Source organism: Bos taurus, chromosome 19 (assembly GCF_002263795.3).
Source record: "Bos taurus isolate L1 Dominette 01449 registration number 42190680 breed Hereford chromosome 19, ARS-UCD2.0, whole genome shotgun sequence".
Lineage (NCBI taxonomy): Eukaryota > Metazoa > Chordata > Mammalia > Artiodactyla > Bovidae > Bos > Bos taurus.
Window position 1 is genome coordinate 24936208 of NC_037346.1, and position 21473 is coordinate 24957680.

The following is a 21473-nucleotide window of genomic DNA, read 5'->3' on the forward strand; positions in this document are numbered from 1 at the left end:
GCTGCCTTCCTGTCAGCAGCCCCTCATCATCTTTGTTTCTCCAGGTAGGACTTTACACAGGAGCAGGGGTTACGGTACCCTGCTACGGTACCCTGCTACGGACCGTAAGTACCACTTACAGTCCAGTCCAGTGTCGCTCTCCTGGCCAACACCTAGGACCCAGATTCAAATCCCTCATTCACAGTCCGTTTCGTATGTGGCAGCCAGACCCTCCCGCAGCACATGGGACTCTAGGAGACTCCTCTCACTTCCTGTCTGCAAAGCTTCTCTTTCTCAGGGCAGCTACCGCATCGCAGGCTGAGTCAAAAGGACCAGTTACTCTGGGTGGCGGGCCAGGAGCTCTCTTCCCTCACTTTGAGCCTCAGGGGCTGTGGATGGTGAAATCTCACCGGTGAGGCTGCAGTGGGCTCAGCAGAGACCTGCGATAAGATCCTGAGCGGTTAGGGCAGCTGCTTTGAGGTTGGGTGACTGGGAGCCCACAGGAAGTGACTCTGTGCAGAGCTGATGTGTCTTTCATCTCGGCATCCATCCTGGGACGGGAGCTGTAGGCTGGTGAGGCTGGGGGCATGTCTGTGGAGTTCAGGCAGCCAGAGGGGCTTCACGGTCAGTCCCCAGGGCCAGGTGGACCCTCGAGGGCCACAGACACAGATCCTCCATCCTTGCCCGCCCCCTGGAGCCTGCCCCGTTGGAGAGCTTATGTGGCCGCTGCCGTGCTCTGCTACATCAACCTCCTGAACTACATGAACTGGTTCATCATTGCAGGTGAGGCGGGGGCCGGGCAGGCTGGGCAGCACCTGCCACCAGCTGCTGCTGTGTCCACAGTGGCCCTCCACCCAGCAAACTTTCTCCTTGTGCGGCACATCTCTGCTATTCTCACCTCCACGCCCCACCCCAATGGTTTCAGGCCAGCCTGAATGGGGAGAGGACCAAACGAGTTCCCAATGTATCCCCCGACTGAGTGTGCCTACAGGTGTGGGTGCTTGATGGCGGTGGGTAGGTGAGGACTCCAGGGAGGGCTGGGCCTCGGGCAAAGCTCTGGAAATTCTGGGTGGAACGTTGAGGTGAGGTCCTGGCGTAGGACAGGGTGGCCTGGCCCTGCTTCCAAGCAAGAACAGGCTGGCTGCTTGTTTCTGGGGCAGCAGGCGGCGTGCAAACCTTGCACATTCTGCCTTCCTTCTTGTAGGCCCCAGGGCTCAACTCACTCTGTCTGCATGTCACCACCCACTGACTTCTTCGTTCATTCGTTCAAGGTTCAACCTTCTTTTCTGCCTTGATCATGCGCTCATTCAAGATGAACTGAGTACTATGGGCCTTGGGGACCCAGGGGAGGGGGGAGTCAACTTTGTAGCTCCTGAACACAGGAGTGACCATCTCATGTGGTAGAGAGAGAAACTTGTTAATAGGACTCCTTTGAGACAGAGAGATGCAGCCAGGTGAAGAAGCGTGGGTTGAGGGGAGGGTACCTGGGGAGCTCAGAGGAGGTGTCTGCAGCAGCCAGGCTCCCTGAGGCCAGGATATGGATTCATCAGTTACCAGCTCGCAGATGCAGAATGAAGGTGACTTGGGGATTGCAGACAGCACCAGACCCTGTGGGTCACTGCCTTTGAGGAGCTCAGAGGGACACAGAACACACGTCCAAGTGTCTCTAACCCAGGACAGAGCTGAGTGACCATTAGCTGGACAGCCCCAGGATGAAAAAAAAAGGGGGCTTTCCTGGTGGCTCAGGTGGTAAAGAATCTGCCTGCAATGCGGGAGACCCAGGTTTGATCCCTGAGTCAAGAAGATCCCCTGGAGGACGAAACAGCAATCCACTCCAGTATTCTTCCCTGGAAAATCCCATGGACAGGGGAGAGGAGCCTGGTGGGCTACAGTCTGTGGGGTCACAAAGAGTTGGACACAACTGAGCAAATAACTTTCCCAGGATGAAACACTGAGGGTTCAGGTAGAATTCACAGATGAGGGAGGGGCAGAAGGTTTGGGTCTTGAAGGCTGAGAAAATCAGTAAGGCAGGGAATGGAGCAAAAGTGCATGGTCTGATCAGAGAGATGCGGAGAAAGCAGGAAATTATTCTGAAAGAGTATTTGGGCTGTATCATAGGTTTCTCGGGGACCAGGCTGGGAGCTTGCACGTTCTACTGAAGCAATGGGGAGCCATGGAAAATTTTCAAGTGGGGAGACCGTAATCGGGGTTGAGGCTCTGATGGAGGCCAAAGGAGACAGAGAGGTCAGTCAGAGGCTACTGCGATAGATTAGGCTGAAGCAGAGGAGTCCTGCATTGGAGTGGGGGTGGAGGGCTTGAAGAGGAGGGGAAGGGGCAACGGGGTATGGAGGCCTTTCAGCCCCCTAGGACTGAAAGGACATCCTCTGGCTGTGTGAGTAGCAGGGCCATGGTTATTGGGTTGAGGGAGGCCCGGGGAAGTGAAACCTTGCCCAGGGCCTGGGGACTGTTGAGGCAGGTGGTTCTCACGCACCAAGAATTCTCTTGTGTGAAGCAGGTCTCTGGGAGGCCAGAGTGATAGCAGAAAGATGAAAACAAGGCTGGACCCACACTTGGTCCCCCGGCTGCCTCCAGAGCAGCATGGGGCTCGGAGGAGCCCAGGAGTGGCCAAAACAAGGGGCTGAGTCCCAGTCCCCAGAATGAATGTGATTATAGAGAATTTTTTACTTAGCCATTGACTTAATTTTATTTACTTATTTAGGCTTGGCTGTGCTGAGTCTTTGCTTTTCTCTAGTTGCGGCAAGCAGGGGCTCCTCTCTAGCTGCGGTGCACCGGTTTCTCATTGCCGTGGCTTCTCTTCTTGTGGAGCACAGGCTCTAGGGCATGTGGGCTTCAGTAGTTGCAGTTCCCGGGCTCTAGAGCACAGGCTCAGTAGTTGCGGTGCCCAGGCTTAGTTGCTCTGCGTCATGTGGGTTCTTCCTGGACCAGGGATCGAACCCATGTCTCCTGCATTGGCAGGTAGATTCTTTACCACTGAGCTACCAGGGAAGCCCACCATTGACTTTGCTTATCTGTGTTGTCTCTTTCTTGACAATGAATATATCTAATTCATGTAATTAAAAGTATTAAGAGAGAAGGAAAGACATAGATGTTAGTATCTGGATTTTGTGGCAATTGGGTCCAAAGTAAATATCAGAACAAAAATCTCTTATTTGACTTCTCTGTTTCTTCCATCTTTTTCACCCGCTGGCAGGTCTTCGAGGTGTGAATGGCAGGTCTTCTTCTCCACCGTGGGGGCATTTCTGCAGAGCCCCATTTGTGACACTGGGTGGGCGGGTAGGCTGTCTCTGGCTGGGATGGTCCCAACTGTACAGCCATAGGTGGCTGAGACCTCTGTTTCTCAATCTGTATAATGGGGACAGTGATACTGATGGCCCTCAGCCGTCTCATAATTCAAAGAGATGACAGGGCCAGAGCCTCACAGTTCACATAAGTAGGTGCCTTGGACCCTGACTAGCTTTGATATACTACTACGGACTGATGGGATATCAGCCTAGCAAGATCTTAGAGCAAGAAATTGCAAGCTTCAGGGAGGTGGGGCCAAGGTCAGACCTAAGTGGGACCTATCTCTGCAGCTCTCACAGGCACTCCATGTCGGTGTGTTCATGCCTCTGGAAGAATGTGCTGTGTGTGCACTTATGCCAGGCCAGGGCACATATGTCTTTGTGTGTACATGCTCATGCATGTGTATGTATATCTATGAATGTCTGGAATTTGTATACAAGTAGGGCTGCTGTGCTGCACAGTTTCAGGGACTTTCATTACACCGTAGTCTGAATGGATGGCTGCCAGTCATTCCGAGGCTTCCCAGGTGGCGCAGTGGTAAAGAATCTGCCTGTCAGTTCAGGAGACTCAGGTTCAATCCCTGGGTCAGGAAGATCCCCTGGAGAAGGGAATGCAACCCACTCCAGTATTCTTGACTGGAGAATCCTAGGGACAGAGGAGCCTCGTGGGCCACAGTCCATGGGGTTGCAAAGAGTCAGACACGACTGAGTGAGCACACCAGTCACTCTATGATGTGAATGGCAGGCCTGCTTATGAGCAAATGCACATGTGCCTGTGGGTGTGTCTTTATGTGTACCTCTCAGTGTACATGTGTGTGGGTGTACAAGACTGGACTTACACGACTGTGAGTGCTGGCTCCTGTGTGTGTGTGTGTGTCTGCTCTGGGAGTATATATCTCTGGGTGTGCCTGTTTGTATGTGCCTATGTGGATCTGCATGTCTGTGATGCGTGAGTATGTGTGTGTAGTCCAGGCATGCAGGCTTGTGTGTGAATTGGTATGTCTGTGCCTTTGGGATATGCTGGATCGTGTATTTGTGTGTGTGTGTGTGTGTGTGTGGTTGTGCATATGTGTGGGAGAGAGGGACGAGAAGAGTGGGCCTGGGTGCCATGTCTGTGCTGAGCTGGTCAGCTGTGAGCCTGTCCAAGATGCAGAGGCAGCTGCCTTTGGAGGCCTGGCAGGCAGCTTCCTGTTTCCTGAGCACTGTCCATCTGTCCATAGGAGTGCTGCTGGACGTACAGAAGTTTTTCCATATCAGTGACAGCAATGCTGGTTTGCTTCAGACAGGTAAGGAGGGAGTCCCCAGCCTGGGGTCGTCGGCTCACGCTGGGCGGGGGTCTTTTGGCAGGTCCTGTTCTCTGTGCAGCTCCAGCTGCTGGTGGGGGGCCAGCCTGAGCCCCATTGAGTCCCCTGGCACAGAGGATGGGTGGTGTTTGGGTGGGAGGGACAGTCTGTGTCAGAGAAGGAGGCAGTAGAGGCTGGGATTTGGTGCCTGAACAGCCTCAGGGTTTGAGGGTGAGTGCTGGGGAAAGGAGGCTTCCTTGGTGGCTCAGCGGTAAAGAATCTGCCTGCAATGCAGGAGACACGGGTTCTGTCCCCAAGCTGGGAAGATACCCTGGAGGAGGTCTTGGCAACCATTTTAGTGTTCTTGCCTGTGCAGAGTTGGACACAACTGAAGCAACTTAGCATGCACACACGCTGGGGAAAGAAGGGAGGGAGCTGGGGCTTGAAAAGGCTCACAGGCTTCAGATCCTGGCTGGGGAGTTGGTCATTCATCCTTCATGTCTATTAAGCTCAGCTTTGTAGCTGGGGTTAGAATTTCTAACATGTGCTTTCTTCTCATGGATCTGAAAACCCTGGTCACTAGGACCCAGACAGACAGACAGGGGACTTCCCTTGCGGTCTAGTGGTTAAGATCTGTGCTTCCACTGTAGGTGCGGGTTCCATCCCTGGTCAAGGAACTAAGATCCTACGTGGTGCAGCGAAAAATAAAAAAGTAAAAGTAGATTGACAGACAGCGACACATACCCACAGGGGCTCAGATGGGGTCTGGGCCCACTGGGGCCTACAGTCCAGCAGAGGGGAGCAGCCACACCTTCCATGTCAAGGTGGGGGTGGTTGGGGTCACGAGGTGCTAACTTTTCCTCTGTGGGTTTCTGGATGGTGACACACAGATGCACACACGTACCCACATGTGTGCACACACTGTCACAACACAGGATAAACATGTGTGCTCTTCACAGTTTTGAGAATCCCGGTACTCCTCAAGCCCATGTATTTCTTTCCTAAGATAGATCTGCCTGAGAACAAGCATCTGGGTCTTTTCTCCCACCTCCCCTTTAATAGTCACCTGTCCACCATTTTGGGGAGGAAAATAGCTCTCCCCATTCTGAGTTTTACTAGGTGTAAAAAACCTCCAGGGGAGACTTCCCTGGTGGTCCAGCAGCTAAGACTCTATGCTCCCACTTCAGGGGGCCCAGGTTCGGTGCCTGGTCAGGGAACTAATGTCGCAACTAGGAGCCTGAGTACTGAAACCAAGACCTGGTGCACCCAAATAAATAAATAGAATATTTAACGCCCCCCCCACCGCCTCCGTATCAGACAGAGGGACCCCTCACGGCTGCTGGCTTCTGCTGACGAGGCCCTGCGGGCAGGACAGAGAGTCGGTGGAAACCGATCGGGGATGTTTGCTCCAGGCCACAAACCCCAGATGGCAAGGCGCCAAGCCTTATCTCGCTGGCCCGTGCGCGTGTGTGACAGTCTTCTCTTTATCTACAACTGAGAATTCAGAAGTGAGATGGTTGTCTCAGGGATGGGTATCAACACATTTATTTCAATTAAAAAAAAATGAAGCTGTACAGTGGAAACCAAGATATCATTGTAAATCAACAAAACCCCAATAAAAATTAATTAAAAAACGAAGCCAACATTTTCATATCTTTCTCACAGAAAACCAGTCTGATTTGCCCTATTGATTTGCCAAATGAGGACTGACTTTGCCCATAAGGCTCTATGGTGCATGTTTCCCATGCACTTGATCTGCAGCCCTAAGGACTGATGACAATCTAGTTTAAAAATACAATCATGGCTGGAAATCACATCCTTTGCAGCTAGTTAGACTTACGATAAAAAATGCCTTAGATGTCAGCTGAAAACATGCAAAGGGATACACGGTTCTACAAATGGAAGCACCTAACAAAAGAGTTAGATTATTGCGTTAGATGGCAGTCTTTCCCAGTTGCTCATATCTCAGGGCTAAGGTGGGCAGGTGGTGCTCATCTTCCAGTCATACTGTAGCCACAGAGAGGCTTTCTAGGCTCAACACCCAGAACCTTCTAGATTAAACAGATAATGGAAGTTGAGTCAATATTTCCCTTCTCTGGTTCTTACCATGGCGAGTAGGATTATTACTGCAAAGCCCCTGATAAATGAGTTGTGTGGAGGGAGAAGTTTGTGTGTGTGAGAGAGAGAGAGGGAGAGAGAAAGCCTGTGAACACAGAAATGTGCTTGTGAGTGGGTAGTGGGGATGTGCACGTGCGTATATGTGTTTGAGACTGGATGAAGGGAAGGGTCTTTTCTGCAGAAGTAGCCCAAACAGGTATGTGGGAAGGGCAGTAAGCTTGGAGGCCTGACAACCAGGCTTGTCCCTGGTGACTTCAAGTGAGTCTTCTTACTTTTCTGAGTCACCACAGGGGTGCAGACAGGAGGAAACTGATGGCTCAGAGGGCTCAGTGTAGCTATAAGAATGGGGTGGGAGGTGGGGCGAAGCAGTGGTCAGACACCCCCCAGCCCCTCTGCTGCACTGCAATGGGACTTAGAAGCTGCTGGAGTTAGTTAACTGATTTACAATATTTAAAACAAACACTGATGTGGCTTTTACCATGTGCCAGGTGCTGTTCTAAAGGCTTAATAACATGTAGTCATTTAATCTTCACAACAATCCCACAAGGCAGGGGTTATTATTATTATGCCCATTTTACAGATGACGAACCTGAGGCACAGAAAGGCAGCAGGACTTCTGAAGGCCACACAGCTTGCAAGTGAGAGAGCTGGGATTCAAATCCAGGTGGTTGCTTATAGAGTCCTTCTCTAAACCTTGTGCTCCTTAATGACTTCCACCTTGTCACAGGAATGATTTGAATCTGGAGATGCTGGGAGTGAAGGCGTGCCTGCCTTCCACTTAGGGACGGGCTTCTCCATTCCAGGAGATCTGCTGGTTTAAAGTGTTTATATCCTGCAGGTGGCTCAGTTGTAAAGAATATGCCTGCCAATACAGGAGACGCAGGTGACTTGTGTTCCATCTCTGGGTCGGAAAGATTCCCTGGAAAAGGAAATGGCAACCCACACCGGTATTCTTCCCTGGAAAATCCCATGGACAGAGGAGCCTGGTGGGTTGTAGTCCATGGGATAGCAAAGAGTCCAACACAACTTAGTGACTGAGCATGCACACACACGTACTGTGAGGGATCCCTACCCCTAATCTCATAAAGTATTAGAACATTTGGGGAAATAGAACCTTTAGGTGACAAAGATATGTGTTAACAAGACACAAAGCAACCTCCCCAGAGAAAGACTGATACATCTGATTACATCACAGCTAAATTATTTTGTATGATGGTGATTGAAATTATAAATGCAATTAGCAATAACAATAGATAACATATGCTGGGTATTTACAGCAAGCCTATCTTTTATGTGCTTTATTTTATTTAATCTTCCTCATAAGCTTAGGGGGGAAGTACCATTACTTTTGTACTCTGATAAAAGGGGAATCAGAGAGTAAAGAAAGGATTTTGCCCAAAGTCACACAACTAGGAAGCGGTGGGGTCAGAATGTGAGCCCAGGAATTCAGTCTCAGAATTTGATTTTAAATCCTTAAAACAAATGTAAGGGACTGGAGAAATTAACACAGAGCCAATAGAAAAAAATAGGCTGAGTATGTGAACCCAGGGGCTGATCCTCAGCCTCACTGGGGAAAAGGATGATGCAGATTAAAACGTCGGCGAGACACCATTTGTGTTTTAACCATTAAATGAACAAAAATAAATCGATTGATCCTATCAAGTGTCAGCAAACAATATGTAATACTTCTATTCCAGCGTAAATTGATACAGCCTTTTTGGAGGCCAATTTTGACATTTCATTTTGGCAGTAGTTATTACATTTTTAAATGCCGTTGACATCAAAGATTATTCTCTGCGGAGTATTAGGTCAAACCACATTCAAGTGCCGTTTTCGTAGGTCAAAACTGGCTTAATTTCCGCCAATTGCTTATGGCGTAACCCAATACGAGAACGGGTCAGGGCAAAGTGGGAGGGGCTGGAACCTGAGTTGGGACGTCTCTGGGCATTCATTGGATTCAGAAAACGTCAATCATCTGTGCTTAGTGAATGAAGACGCAGACGCTGGGCGGGACCCCGAAGAGCCCAAGGCCCTTGGGTGGGGGGACCGGGTGGCGGAGGGTTAGACCTTACCCTGGCCACCTGCCGGCTCTCGGAGGCAGCGGACTCAGCGAGAAGGATGGAGGCGATTTTATTTGAGGAACAGAAGCAGTGAAGGTATACCTATCCACGTGGTGTAGTTAAGCAAAAACGTGGCAATTTCTTTGTCTTCGCAGAATAGTAAACGCTTTCATTAATCCAGTCACCAATTCATAAGTGTTAGGTACTTTGGAAAAATGGTATAAATACAAGTGCAGCGTCAGGGGAATGTTTTACTTAGGAAAACCAAGTCTCTTCCAGCCTCCAGGGGCCGCTGGTTTATAATCAGTGTGCTCATTCTTAACCGTGCTCATCTGCTCAAAGCAGGCATCTGGCCCACACCCCGCCCACCTGGCCTTCCACCCGCTACCTCCAGCAGGGGCCTGAGAGCAAAATTTCACCAGGCCCAAAGTCAGGCTCACAGGGGTGGGAGTTCTCCTAAAGACAGGGCCTTGGCAGCTCCGTGCCAGACCCTGTGCTCACTTCTGTCTCACCTTTACACAGCCTGGGAGGAGGGAATGTTGACCTCCACTGTTGGGCTGGTGCTCAGAGAGCACTCCTTAGTCACCTAAGGCTGCATAGTGAGCTAGCCGCAGAGCTGAGATTTGAGTCCGGGCCCAGCCCCCCGCCCTTTCCTCCCGCTCCCCCTGACTCTAGGCCGTGGCGGGGATTGGGGGATTCAACTTAGGTTTTTCTCTAGCCGGTTTCTACTCACTTTAAAGCAAGCTGAGTCAGTTTCCTTTTCTGGGCCTACTGGACCCTTCTGCTCCGCACCCACCGCCACCCTTTGTTGGGGTGGGAGCTGCATGCCGCCCTTTGTGTGTCTCCTCCAGTCTTCATCAGCTTCCTGCTGCTGTCTGCACCCGTGTTTGGCTACCTGGGCGACCGACACAGCCGCAAGGCCACGCTGAGCTTTGGTATCCTGCTCTGGTCCGGAGCCGGTCTCTCCAGCTCCTTCATCTCCCCCCGGGTAGGTGCTCTCACTCCTTCCCGGCCCCCGGGGGGGTCCTCCCCTTACCTCTCCCCCTCCTCCATCTTCTTCCTCTGTGATCCAGCTCCAGCAGAGCTGTTTCTGCTCTGTTCCGGGCTCCAGCCTGGCTGGAGGGGACTGCCTTCCACGGGCTGAGAGAGGGGTCTTCTCAACAGGCCGTTGGACTTTCTTAACAGGGGCCTTCCTCTTTGGCATCTTCCTCCGGACTGAGCTAGGGGTGGGGGTGGGAGTGGGGGTTGGGGTGAGGGTAACTGCTACTGTCTGCGGGAAGTGGCCTGGTGAGCAAAGGCCAGTTTGTTAACCAGGATGCCCAGGAAAAAGGCTCCTCAGGGCAGTGGCTGTGGGAGCCAGCAGGGGGCGCCTGTACGATTTGGGGGAATAGTGAGGTATCTGGAGCCCTGGGTTGTGGCGATCCTCTGGAGAATGGAACGGCAACCCACTCCAGTATTCTTGCTTGGAGAATCCCATGGACAGAGGAGCCTGGTGGGCTACAGTCTATGGGGTTGCAAAGAGTCGGACACGACTGAGCGACTAACACTTTCACTTTTCACTTAGAGCCCTGATCTCCTCCGTGTCACAAAATGCCCTCGGTCCCGCGGACAGATCTTTAAGTCCCCTTTGCCCTGAGGGTGATTTCTGGAACTGACTGTGGTCTTGTGCCCATTTTCCCAGTACTCCTGGCTCTTCTTCTTGTCCCGGGGGCTGGTGGGGACTGGCACAGCCAGTTACTCCACCATCGCACCCACTGTCCTGGGAGACCTCTTCGTGAGGGACCAGCGGACCCGTGTGCTGGCCATATTCTACATCTTTATTCCTGTTGGAAGGTTGGTATTACCCTGGATCTACTTCTCTGTGTGGTAAACTGAGGACCAAAGGGGTCAGAACAGGGGCTGGGCTGGATGTAGGAGACATTGAGCAGAAGGGGTTGCATTTGAAACCCAACTCTACCTTCCTCTCTGTGTCACTTTATCTCTCTGAGCCTCGGTTTTCTCATCTGTAAATGGGGCCAAGAGCACCTACCTGTAGGCTATGGTGGGGGTTAGAGATGTGTAATGGAGATGCTCCCTGCATACTAACGCACTCCTGGAGGAGGGAGAAAGAGCAGCTCAGCAGTGTGGGCTACACAGGGAGGGGCTGACTCTGGGAGGTGAGGCAGGGAACTGTGTTAGGGTTGGGCCACACACCCCGCAATGGGATAGGACAGAGTGGGCTTTGCAGTCGGACCCCTGAACTCTGACTTAGGTTTCCTGAAATCACCTGACTTGGGCAGGGCTGAGACTTGGAGAGGCGGGATGAGTGGTCCTTATATAGGGAGACAGTGGATGGTTGGGATGGGCCTGGAGCCAGAGATCACTGGTGACTTACCAAGGGCAGTGGACATCTGGGCCTCATGTGGCTCACTTTCCCCAGTTGGGAGCTGCTGAGAGCTGGCTCCCTGGGGTAGGGGCACCCTGGCTCAGGCTGGCCTTGGGGTCTTGGGGCCGCCTGCCTCCCCTCACAGCCCATTCCCCTCCTTCTCTGTTGCAGTGGTCTGGGCTATGTACTGGGGTCGGCTGTGGCAGAGCTGACTGGGAACTGGCGTTGGGCCCTCCGAGTGAGTCCAGCTTCCTCTTCTTCCCTCTGCTTTCCCCCCTGGGCCAGCGGGGACTTTCCAGTCTCCAGTGGCCTTTGCCCCTTGGCACAGTGTCTGGCGCCATGGCGGGTGTTCAGACATCGGCAGCTTCAGGGCTGTGTATGGACCGTGGCCTCTGGAAGTTGTGCCCCTGGTTCACATCCCAGCTGTTCAGTTTGCTAGCTGTGTGATCTCAAGGAAGTCACCTCCCTCTTTGGGGCCTCACTTTACCTATCTGTAGAGTGGGGAAGTAAAGCTACCTTATGGAATCTTAAGGATTAGTGAGGCAAGGGACGGGAGGACGCTTGGACAGGGCTGGCGTGGCAGATGGAGGTGTGGGCCAGGAAAAGAAACCCTTACTGGAGCAGCAAGAACTCAACAGTCAGTGTCAGTGTAGTCAAGCCTCCAGTTCTCAACCATGTCAGTCTCACTGATTCTAACAGAGTAGTGTCAGTACAGGACAGACAGGTATTAAGTCAAATCCAAAGGGGACCATGCTCCCCAGAGAGCCTGTCCTCTCAGGGGTGAGGGGATGAGAAGCAGTGGTATGTCAAGCTCTGTGTATAACCAGCTCCTCCGATATGAGCCCATTTCCCCTAGCCCCCGGGGCACAGAGCAACCGAAGAAACTGGTCCACAAAGTTCAGTCACAGCTGGGATCTCCTGGCTTCCAGGAATGTGGCCCTGAGCTTCCTGGGCCCTCCTGTCCCCAGATCATGCCCTGCCTGGAAGCTGTGGCCTTGATCCTGCTTATCATGCTGGTTCCAGACCCACCCCGGGGAGCTGCTGAGAAGCAGGGTGTTGCAACCACGGGGGACCCACGGAGCAGCTGGTGTGAGGACGTCAGATACTTGTGGAGAAAGTGAGTGTCTCTATTCCTCCCTGCATGTCATTGAAAACCCCTCTGCCCACCCTAGCATCACAGCCCTCCCTCCCTCTGCCTCCAGGGAGCCCTCCCTGCCTGCCCCAGTATCACCACCCTCCCTCCCTCCGCCTCCAGGGAGCCCTCTCTGCCTGCCCCAGCATCACCGTCCTCCCTCCCTCCACCTCCAGGGAGCCCTCCCTGACTGCCCCAGCAGCATTCACAGCCCTCTGCTTCCTTTGAGTTCTCTGTCACCAGCTGAGATGTTGCTCCCCTACTCAGAGGCCTCCCTCTGCCTGCCATGAGACAGAATTTGGGCTGGGAGGGAGGGAGCTCCAGCCTTGGCTCTGCCACTGCCTTATCCCTGAGTGACCTGAGACTTGGAGCCTCACTCCCCTCGTTTATTCAGCAGACATGGTTCTGTAGCTTTGCCGGCTTCTCAGGTTGTTGGGAAGATGCCCAAGTGTATAATGCTCACCTCTCCGAGCCTCATGGGAGAGCATCCCTCCTCTGTTCCAGGCATGGCTGGGGAGGTAGGTTGGGGTCACCTACCCAGGTCTCATAATTTACCATAATATGGGGCATGGACCAGACTCCACTTCTTTGTTACAGAGCCATGAGCCGAGTGGAGGGCAGGGAAGAGGGACAGATTGCTGGAGAATGTGATGTTGGATTTGGGTCGCTCTGGTTGGGGAGACTTGATCCTCAGAGAGGAGGGAGGAAGGCAGAGCGGGAGCGAAGGTGTGGAGGTGGGAAGGGCAGGCAGCCTGCTTAGGGGGTGTCGGTGGAGGATCAGGGACCACCTGAGTGCCCAGGAGATGGAGGATGGGAGCAGACAGGCTCCGACAGCCCCAGCCCTCTCCCAGCTCCATCCAGAGCACTTTTCCTCGTTGTTCAGTCACTCAATCATGTCCGACTCTGCGACTGCATGGCCTGCAGCACATCAGGCTGCCCTGTCCTTCACTGTCTCCCCGGAGCTTGCTCAAACTCGTGTCCATTGAGTTGGTGATGCCATCCAACCATCTTGTCCTCTGTCTCATTCACTTTCTCTTTCAGCTGGAGTTTTGTGTGGTCGACGCTTGGAGTGACAGCCATGGCCTTTGTGACTGGAGCTCTGGGCTTCTGGGCCCCCAAGTTTCTGTTCGAGGCCCGTGTGGTGCACGGGCTGCTCCTTCCCTGCTTTCGGGAGCCGTGCAACAGCCAGGACAGGTGAGGGACGTCTCGGCTCTTTTTTGGCCACACAACACGGTATGCAGGACCTGAGTTCCCTGACCAGGGATCGAACTGGTGCCCCCTGCAATGGAAGCGTGGAGTCTCGACCATGGGACTGCCAGGGACGTCCCCAACGTCTGGGCTCTTGATGGGGAAGTTCTTGGGGTCCTGAGTCCCAAGACTCAGTCTCTGGGTGGACACCAGGACTTGGGGCTCACTGGCCTGGTTCTAGCTCAGGCAGAGCTCTTGCTGCTGAGTGGCCACAGGCCGCTCCCTTGTCCTCTCCGGGCCCCAGTCCCTGTCTTCTCGCTCTTGGGCCACTGTGAGGGTCCGGAAGGCACTTGGGGGTGAGTGAGGCTTCTGTGGGACCTAGGGAATGGTGGGATTTCTAGGCAGCCTTCCTTCAGAGGGACCTGTAGCATGAGGTTGTCCCATTTTACAGATGGCAAACTGAGGCACTAAAGGAGATTGTGATTTTTTTTTTTTGGCTGCACTGTATGGCATGTGGGAATTTAGTTCCCCAGCCAGGGAACTGAACCCGTGCCCCTGCAGTGGAAGTGCAGAATATTAACCACTGGACCGCCTGGGAAGTCCCAGGATATTATGATGTTTATCCTGGCTCTACAGCTAGATTCTTATCTCCCCAGAGGCAAAGACTGAGTCCTAAAAGTCCCCCAGCAGCTTGAAAAAGTGGAAAAATAAACCAGGCCTCCATCCCACTTCAGACATTCACTGGCTGTGCATTCCTGGGCCAGTGATTTCCACTTTCTCTGCTTCAGCCTCTTCGTCTAACTTGGCTCCTTCCCAGAACCTGGGTGAGAAACTGACCTGGGAGTTAGTGTTCGGGTCCTAGGGCTGATGGACCGAATGACCGCACACTCAGTAGCTTCGAGCAACAGAAATGTTTCCCATAGTCCTGGAGGCCAGAAGTCCAGAATGGTTTCACTGGGTCAAAAGCAAGTTCAGCGGGGCCGTGCTCCCGCTAGAGGCTCTCGGAAAGCCTCCTCCTGTGCCGCTTCTGGTGCCTGTGGGCGGCCTCTGGTTGAGGCCGCATCACTGCATCCATGGTCACATTGCTTTGTCCTCTTCAGTCTCATATCTCCCTCTTATAAGGACATTTGTAGCTGCACTGAAGACCCACCTAAAAAGTGGAGGAAAATTCCTCTAGCTCAAGAACATTAATATAGTCACATCCACAAAGATTATTTTGCCCATACAAGGGAACAGTCACAGGTTCCAGAAGTTAGGACGTAGATGTCTTGGGTGGGGGGCATTGTTTAGCCTACCCCAGGGTGGGTAGAAAGCCCTGGTTCTGCATAGATTTTAGCTGGCTTTTTTTTTTCCTTAAATATTATTTATTTGGCTGTGCCGGGTCTTAGTTGTGGCACGTGGGATCTAGTTCCCTGACCAGGGATTGAACTCGGGCCTCCTGCATTGGGAGCATGGAGTCTTAGCCGCAGAACCACTGGGGAAGTCCCCAGAACTTACCTGTTCATACACCCTCCTTGGTTAGGCTAAGCCCTCGGGTGAGGGTTGGATGGGAGCAGGAAGCTGCAGTACACAGGATTCTAGCTCAGCCAGAGGGAAAGCTTCCAACATCCAGAGCCCAGAGGGAAGGGGCAGCAAGGGGCTACTGAGTTTCACACCCCTGGGGTCATGTAAGCAGGCGTTGGGTAGCTGCTTGCCTGGGCCACTGTACAGAGGACCAGCACAGAACTTGCAGGCCTTGAGGACCCTCTTGGCTCTGAGAGTCTGATTCTGGGAAGGCGATGTGGGGGTGGGGACACTTCATGGTAGGTGTGTCTTCTGTCCACCCCTCTGGTCAGGGGCTCTGGGGGGCCCCCATCTAAATCACTTGCCCGAATAATCAATCCCCAGTCTTAGATAGGTCTTGAGAGCCTGCCAAGTTCGGCTCAGACCGAGACTCAGAGGCAGATAGCATTCATCTGGATTCGGGGTCACTTGACCAGGCTGAGCTGGAGCCTGGTACAGCTTGGAAGCCTAGGAAGGTTTGGTTAAGCACCTTTAAGCTGCCTAAGGACACACGTGCTTTGTTCAGTAGGAAGAGAGCCAGGGGACCCTGGTTTTGCTAGTGTGGGTCTGTGTGGCCTCAGGCAGGTCCCTGTCTTCTCTGGAGAGATTTTTTTTTTTTGGTGACATTCAGTTTGTCAGTAACCATGGTCTTGCATCTGTCATGTTCTTATGCCTTGGTGGGAGCCATGGAGGTAATGGCAGGCACCTGGCACTTTTGGAAAGGTTTGGCTCTGGGAGAGGATCCTGGCCAGGTGGAGAATGGTTGGTGGGGGGGGGGGGTGGTGCTCCAGGTAGAGGGAAGAGTGTGGGCCAAGACAGGGAAGCCGGAAAGTGTAGGGTAAGTTTAGAGAATTCTCAATCATTCGTGCAGAGTGAGGGAGGGAGACAGGAAGGGAGGTTACACAGGTCAGCTGGGGCCAGTGCTGCAGTGCTGGGCGGGAGCTTCGAGGATGACAGGAAGCCAGTTAAGGGTTGGAAAAGTCTTAGTTACATTTGTTTTTGAGAGTTCACGCTAGTCAGTCTCAGCATCCCTTTGCCCTTCAAAGGAGGCTTGGGTCCATCCTTTGCACTAGGATGGACCAGCAGGATGAAGATGTATATTCAGATCCTGGTTCTGTCACTTACTAGCTGGGTATCTTGGCCTTGACTTTTCTTAACCTCACCTTCCTCACCTGTTCACTTGGGAATTCTGGGAGAGATCAGTGAGCCATTTGCTTAACATATATTGCTTGTTCCAGACTCTATGCTCCCAGCCTAGAGTCAAGAAAGTAAACCAAGCCTGGTTCTATTCTCCAGGAATTCACAGTCTAGTGAGTGATCTTGATGATAGAGACTCAGAAGGTGCTATAGTAACTGAGAGTGAATGAATCAGCAAACGGACAGGGGAAAGCATCCCCAAAGAGGAGACATTTGTGATGGGTCTTGAAGGATGTACATGGATCCCTGAGCAGGGTCCCAAGGACCCAGGTTAGGAGGGAGGGGAAGAGGCCCACAGCCACATGCCCTGCAGGTACCAGATCATGTGGCTCAGCTGTAAAGAATCTGCCTGCAATGCAGGAGACTCAGGAGACATGGGTTCAATCCCTAGGTCGGGAAGATCCTCTGAAGGAGGGCATGGCAACCCACTCCAGTATTCTTGCCTGGGGAAATCCATGGACAGAGGAGCCTGGCAGGGGGTCATAAAGAGTTGGACATGACTGAACTCACACACACCAGATCAAGCACTGGAGGGCAGGTGGCTGGACCCCTATCCTGATCCCACTGCTGACCAAGCCCTCTCTGCTCTTTTCCATCAGCCTGATTTTCGGGGCACTGACTGTTGTGACTGGCATTATTGGGGTCATCCTGGGAGCAGAGACTTCAAGGAGGTACAAGAAAGTCAACCCTCAGGCTGAGCCCCTCATCTGTGCTGCCAGCTTGCTCGCTGCAGCCCCCTGCCTCTACCTGGCTCTCATCCTGGCCCCGACCACCCTCCTGGCCTCCTATGTAAGTGAGGGGCCCTTCAGAGGTGGGAGTGGGCTGCGGTGGGTAGGGAACTCCTGTTTTGCGTAGGCTGACACTGTGCCAGGTCTTCCCAAATGTTATATTTATCACTCCTTCCAGGTGAAGCTCTGATATTCCCATTTTACGGATGAGTAAACTAAGGCATACCAAGAACCTCAGCTAGGAAGGGGTAGAACTAGGATTTGAGCCTAAGCTTTTATGACTCTAAAGTGTGTCCTTTGAGCTCTTGGTTAATGCTTTTTTTAAAAGAAAAAAATTATGTCACTGCACTGGGTTTTCATTGTAGCACATGGGATCTCAGTTTTGGCATGCAGGATCTAGTTCCCTGACCAACGATTGAACCCCGGCCCCCTGCAGTGGGAGCATGGACTCTCAGCCACTGGACCACCAGGGAAGTCCCTCCTAGTTAATGCTTTGATTGGAGATAATGGGACCTCATTTCTTTTAAAAATGATTCTTCTACTGTATTATTCTAGTCTAAAAGTATGCAGGGAAAGTCTCAGTCTTTTATCTTCTTCTCTATTTAAAATCAAATGTAGAATATTTGCCTGGAGGAGTGTCATAAGCTAGACCAAAGTGGGTAGATATAACTGTACTGTCCTTGGTAGGTGGCACCTCCTTTAAGGTATGAGGGTTTCTCACCAGCGTCCTCAGCCTTGATTGGGTTTCCACTGAAATTCCTGGGAAATAGACAAGTTCTGTTAGCATTCCCTCCCTCATGTGCTCTTATTTGGTCCTTATCATACCCTTGTCCCTGGAGAAGGAAATGGCAACCCACTCCAGTTTTCTTGCCTGAGAATCCCATGGGCAGAGGAGCCTGGCAGGCTACAGTCCATGGGGTCGCAAGAGTCAGACACGATTTAGCGACTAACCCACCACCACCATATGCCCTTGTTGGAAAGGGTTTTTCTTATTCCCACTCAACAGATGGGAAAACTGAGGCCCAGAGACAGCCGCACCAAGAATGAGACAGATAAGCCTCTAACTCCACCCCCGCAGGCTCCAAAGTCTATGTCCTTCATGCCACATTGACCCTTGTCACCCCCATGGGAGAGAAACAGAGGCTGGCATACACCAGGCCAGCCTAATAAATGCCTTAGTGCTTATTGGCCGAGAGCGTGACTGGGATCATCATCTCCAGCTGGTGGGGACTGAATGAGCCTGACCTTGCAGGGAGGCGGCGGCCCCGGGCAGATGGAGGCCCTGTTGAAGGCCTGTCTCTGCATTGGCTGGGCCCGCGGAGCCCCTGCCAGCTCTGCTTCTGCCACTGTGTTGCTTGGCTCTGGGAAGTGGCTCCTTGGCTGTGTTGCGGGGACACAGCTGTCCCCTCTCCGTAGCCTGGTGCATCTCCAGAGCTGGATGGCTCATCTAGAAATGACACTGCATCTTGGCTGACAAAGCCAGCTGGAGAATCTCTTCTCTGGGCCTGCCCTGGGGCGTGAGGGGCTGAGGGGCAGGAAGGTGGGAGGGTCTGGGACATGTCCACCCTCCTGTGTTGGGAACCTGCTTCTCCCTGTGGCTCCCACAGGGGCCGGACGGGATCCCCAGAACTCCTCATCCTCCTCCTCATCCCTCTGGATGCCCTGACCAGACCCCCTGGCCACTTCCATGGCTCTGTGCTCCTGAGGTCCTGAGATTGAGGCTCCAGCTCCCCCCAACCTCCCCACACCCCACCCCTGCCCACTAACACCAGTCATAAACCCTAACACCTCCAAACCGCCCCTCTTCTCTTTTTCCTTTTTGTAAATTTATCTCCTTAATGGACTTAAAAAAATAATTTCTATTGATTTATTTATTTGTGACTCTGCTGGGTCTTCGTTGATGTGCAGGCTTTTCTCTAGCTGTGGTGAGCGGGGGTTACTCTCTGGTTGCCGTGCGCGGGCTTCTCATCACGGTGGCTTCTCTTGGTGTGGAGCGCAGGCTCAGGAGTTGTGGCCCGTGGGCTGAGTTGCTCCGCGGCACCTGGAATCTTCCCAGATCAGGGACTGAATCCATGTGTCTCCTGCACTGGCAGGTGGAGTCTTGACCACCGAGCCACCGGGGCAGCCTCTGCCCTTGTCCTCTTGGTCCACTCCATCCCATCTTGGCTCACACCTTGCTGTCTTTCTCTGGGACTGTCCCAAGAACCCAGCTTCTTGGTCTCCTTGTGTTCCTGCTCCCCCACCACAACCTGTTCTTCTCGCACTGCCAGAGTGACACCACGGACCTTTCCTGATCAGAAGCCTTGCGTGGCTCCTTGGTGCCTCCGGAAAACTAAGTCTGACTCCTCATCCTGGCATTTCAGGCCCCTCATGGATGGCCCTGATATCCTTAGTAGCCTTATTCCTATGTGGTCCTGCCATGCAGTTCCCGCCTGGTTCCCAGGACACGCCCCCTGCGCCCTACATCTGGGCTCTCCATCTGCTCTCTCTACTCCCTCCCCTTCTCCGTGTGCCTGAATCATTCTGGGCCCTCACGGATTGGCTGGAGCACCGTCTCTCCATGGAGCCATCGCTCATTGCTAGGTCCTACCCTCTCTCTCCATCCTCGCCACTCTTCAGCACTGTCTTCCTCGGGTCCTGGTTACATATGCTCTTATCGCCCCTCCCAGCTGGGCCCAGGTTGGTTCTGATCTTTCTCAGCCCTCCTAGCTCAAAGCATGGTGTCAGGCTGGTGGGGGTGGGGTGGGGGTGATCATTGCTCATTGTGTGAATGGTTGAGGGACCAGCTATTGTTGTTCATTCATTTTTTTTAAACAACTATTTATTGAGTGCCTACCAAGTGGCATGCTGGTTTAAATGCTGTGGATATATCAGTGAATAAAACAGCCAAAAATAGCTCTGTTCTTACGGAGTTCACATTCTAGTTGGCAGAGATAGCTAACAGGTAAGATATATAAGTAAAATTCACAATATGGTGAATTATGGGATATTTAGGGGAACAGTGTGCCAGGCAGAGGGAACGTGCCCTGAGGCAGGAGTGTATCTGGTAGGTTTAGGGACCAAGAAAAAGGGCACTGGGGCTAGTGTGGAGTGAAGAAAGGAGAGGAGGACAGAGAAGTGATGGGCCACGTGGGCATTGGGTCGAGCTGGCTTTCACTGAGAGACAGTTGAAGTTTTGTGTTAAGGAGCAGGTGGTCTGGCTTATGTTTATTGAATCTATTGAGATGATCATGTCATTTGTCCTTTATTTTATTATTATGGTATATTACATTGATTGTATGTTTAACCAACCTTGCATTCCTGGGATAAATCCTCTCTTGGTTATGGTGTAAAATCATATTCATATGTTGCTGAATTTGGCTTGCCAGTATCTTGCTGAGGATTTTTGCATCGCTATTCATAAGAAATATTGGTCTGTAGTTTTCTTGTGATGTCTTTGTTTGGTCTCATAGAATGAGTTGACAAATGCTTCTTCCTCTTCTATTTTTTGGAGGGGCTTGTGAAGGATTTGTGTTAATTCATCTTTAGACATTTGTTCAGATTCCCCAGTGAAGCCATCTGGTTCTGGGCTTTTGTTTGTGGCAAGTTTTTTTGATTACTGACTCAATATTTACTTGTTATTGGTCAATTAAGGCTTTTTATTTCTTTTTAAGCCAGTCTTGGTAGTTTGCATCTTTCTAGGAATTTTATTCATCGTATTCTCTTATAATCTTTTTAATTTCTGTAAGGTTGGTCATAATGTTCATTTGTGATCTTAGTAACTTGAGTCTTCTTTCCTTTTTTCTTGGTCAGTGTAACTAAAGGTCAGTCAGTTTTGTGGCCAACTGTGGTTGTATTGACTTTCTCTATTGTTCTTCTGTCATTGACTTCTGCCAGTGAAATCACTCTGACTTCTGTGCTGAGAATGGACTTCCCATGAGGGTGGAGAGTGCAAGAGCAGAAGTGTCAGGGGTGGTCAGAAACGGTTGGATTATAGATACACTTTGAAGGTAGAGCCATCGTAATTTCCTGATGGATTCAGTGTAGAGTGTGAGAGAAAGAAGACTCAAAGGCGAGTTCTAGGATATTAGCCTGTGCAGCTGGAAGGAGAAAGAGGCCATTAACTGAGATAGGAAAGTAGGCAGGAACAATGGAATCTGGGGGGAGATGAACAGCTTGGTTTGGTACCTTCTGAGTTTGTGGCAGGAGGTTGACATCCAAGTAGAGGTGTTAGTGGAGTTGGGTACACAAGTCTGAAGTCCCTGGATATGACATCACCCCTGAAACTTCAGAGGGTGGGAACTGGCTGCAGTTCACCATGAAGGATTGTTAGTAGGTTTTGGAGACCTATGCGGGTCAGTATCAGAAAGGGTGGCCAAAGGGGGCTGAGGAATTGGCTTCTGTTCAAATTAGGTTCAAAATAGGAAGTCACTTGAGTGTCTTCCATCCACCCATCCCTCCATCTATTGATCTATCCATCCATCCATCCACCCCCCCCCCCATCCATCCTTCACCTTCTCAGATTGAAGGAAGCACAGTTCTTCCTGTACTTTCTCTGCCAGTCCTGGGGAAATTGATAGGCTCCAGGGGAAATTGATGG

General features: G+C 52.0%; 1 protein-coding gene across 4 annotated transcripts in view; it reads left to right on the plus strand.

Moving 5' to 3' along the window:
* The first annotated feature begins 341 nt into the window (after positions 1 to 341).
* The window catches only part of SPNS2 (SPNS lysolipid transporter 2, sphingosine-1-phosphate), an 87867-nt gene continuing 66735 nt past the window's right edge, over positions 342 to 21473 (plus strand). For 2 of the 4 annotated variants that reach the window (XR_001494300.3, XM_015458637.3), the window contains exons 1-8: positions 524 to 762; positions 4502 to 4567; positions 9594 to 9730; positions 10424 to 10575; positions 11279 to 11345; positions 12076 to 12224; positions 13281 to 13433; positions 16766 to 16955. Coding sequence is in view for 3 of the 4 variants with exons in the window: in XM_015458637.3 (XP_015314123.1) it covers positions 567 to 762; positions 4502 to 4567; positions 9594 to 9730; positions 10424 to 10575; positions 11279 to 11345; positions 12076 to 12224; positions 13281 to 13433; positions 16766 to 16955 (1110 nt within the window). In the remaining variant the exon portion in view is untranslated. Of the gene's footprint in view, positions 763 to 4501; positions 4568 to 9593; positions 9731 to 10423; positions 10576 to 11278; positions 11346 to 12075; positions 12225 to 13280; positions 13434 to 16765; positions 16956 to 21473 lie in introns of all 4 variants that reach the window. The other 2 variants (XM_059878218.1, XM_059878217.1) reach the window with 2 other exon arrangements.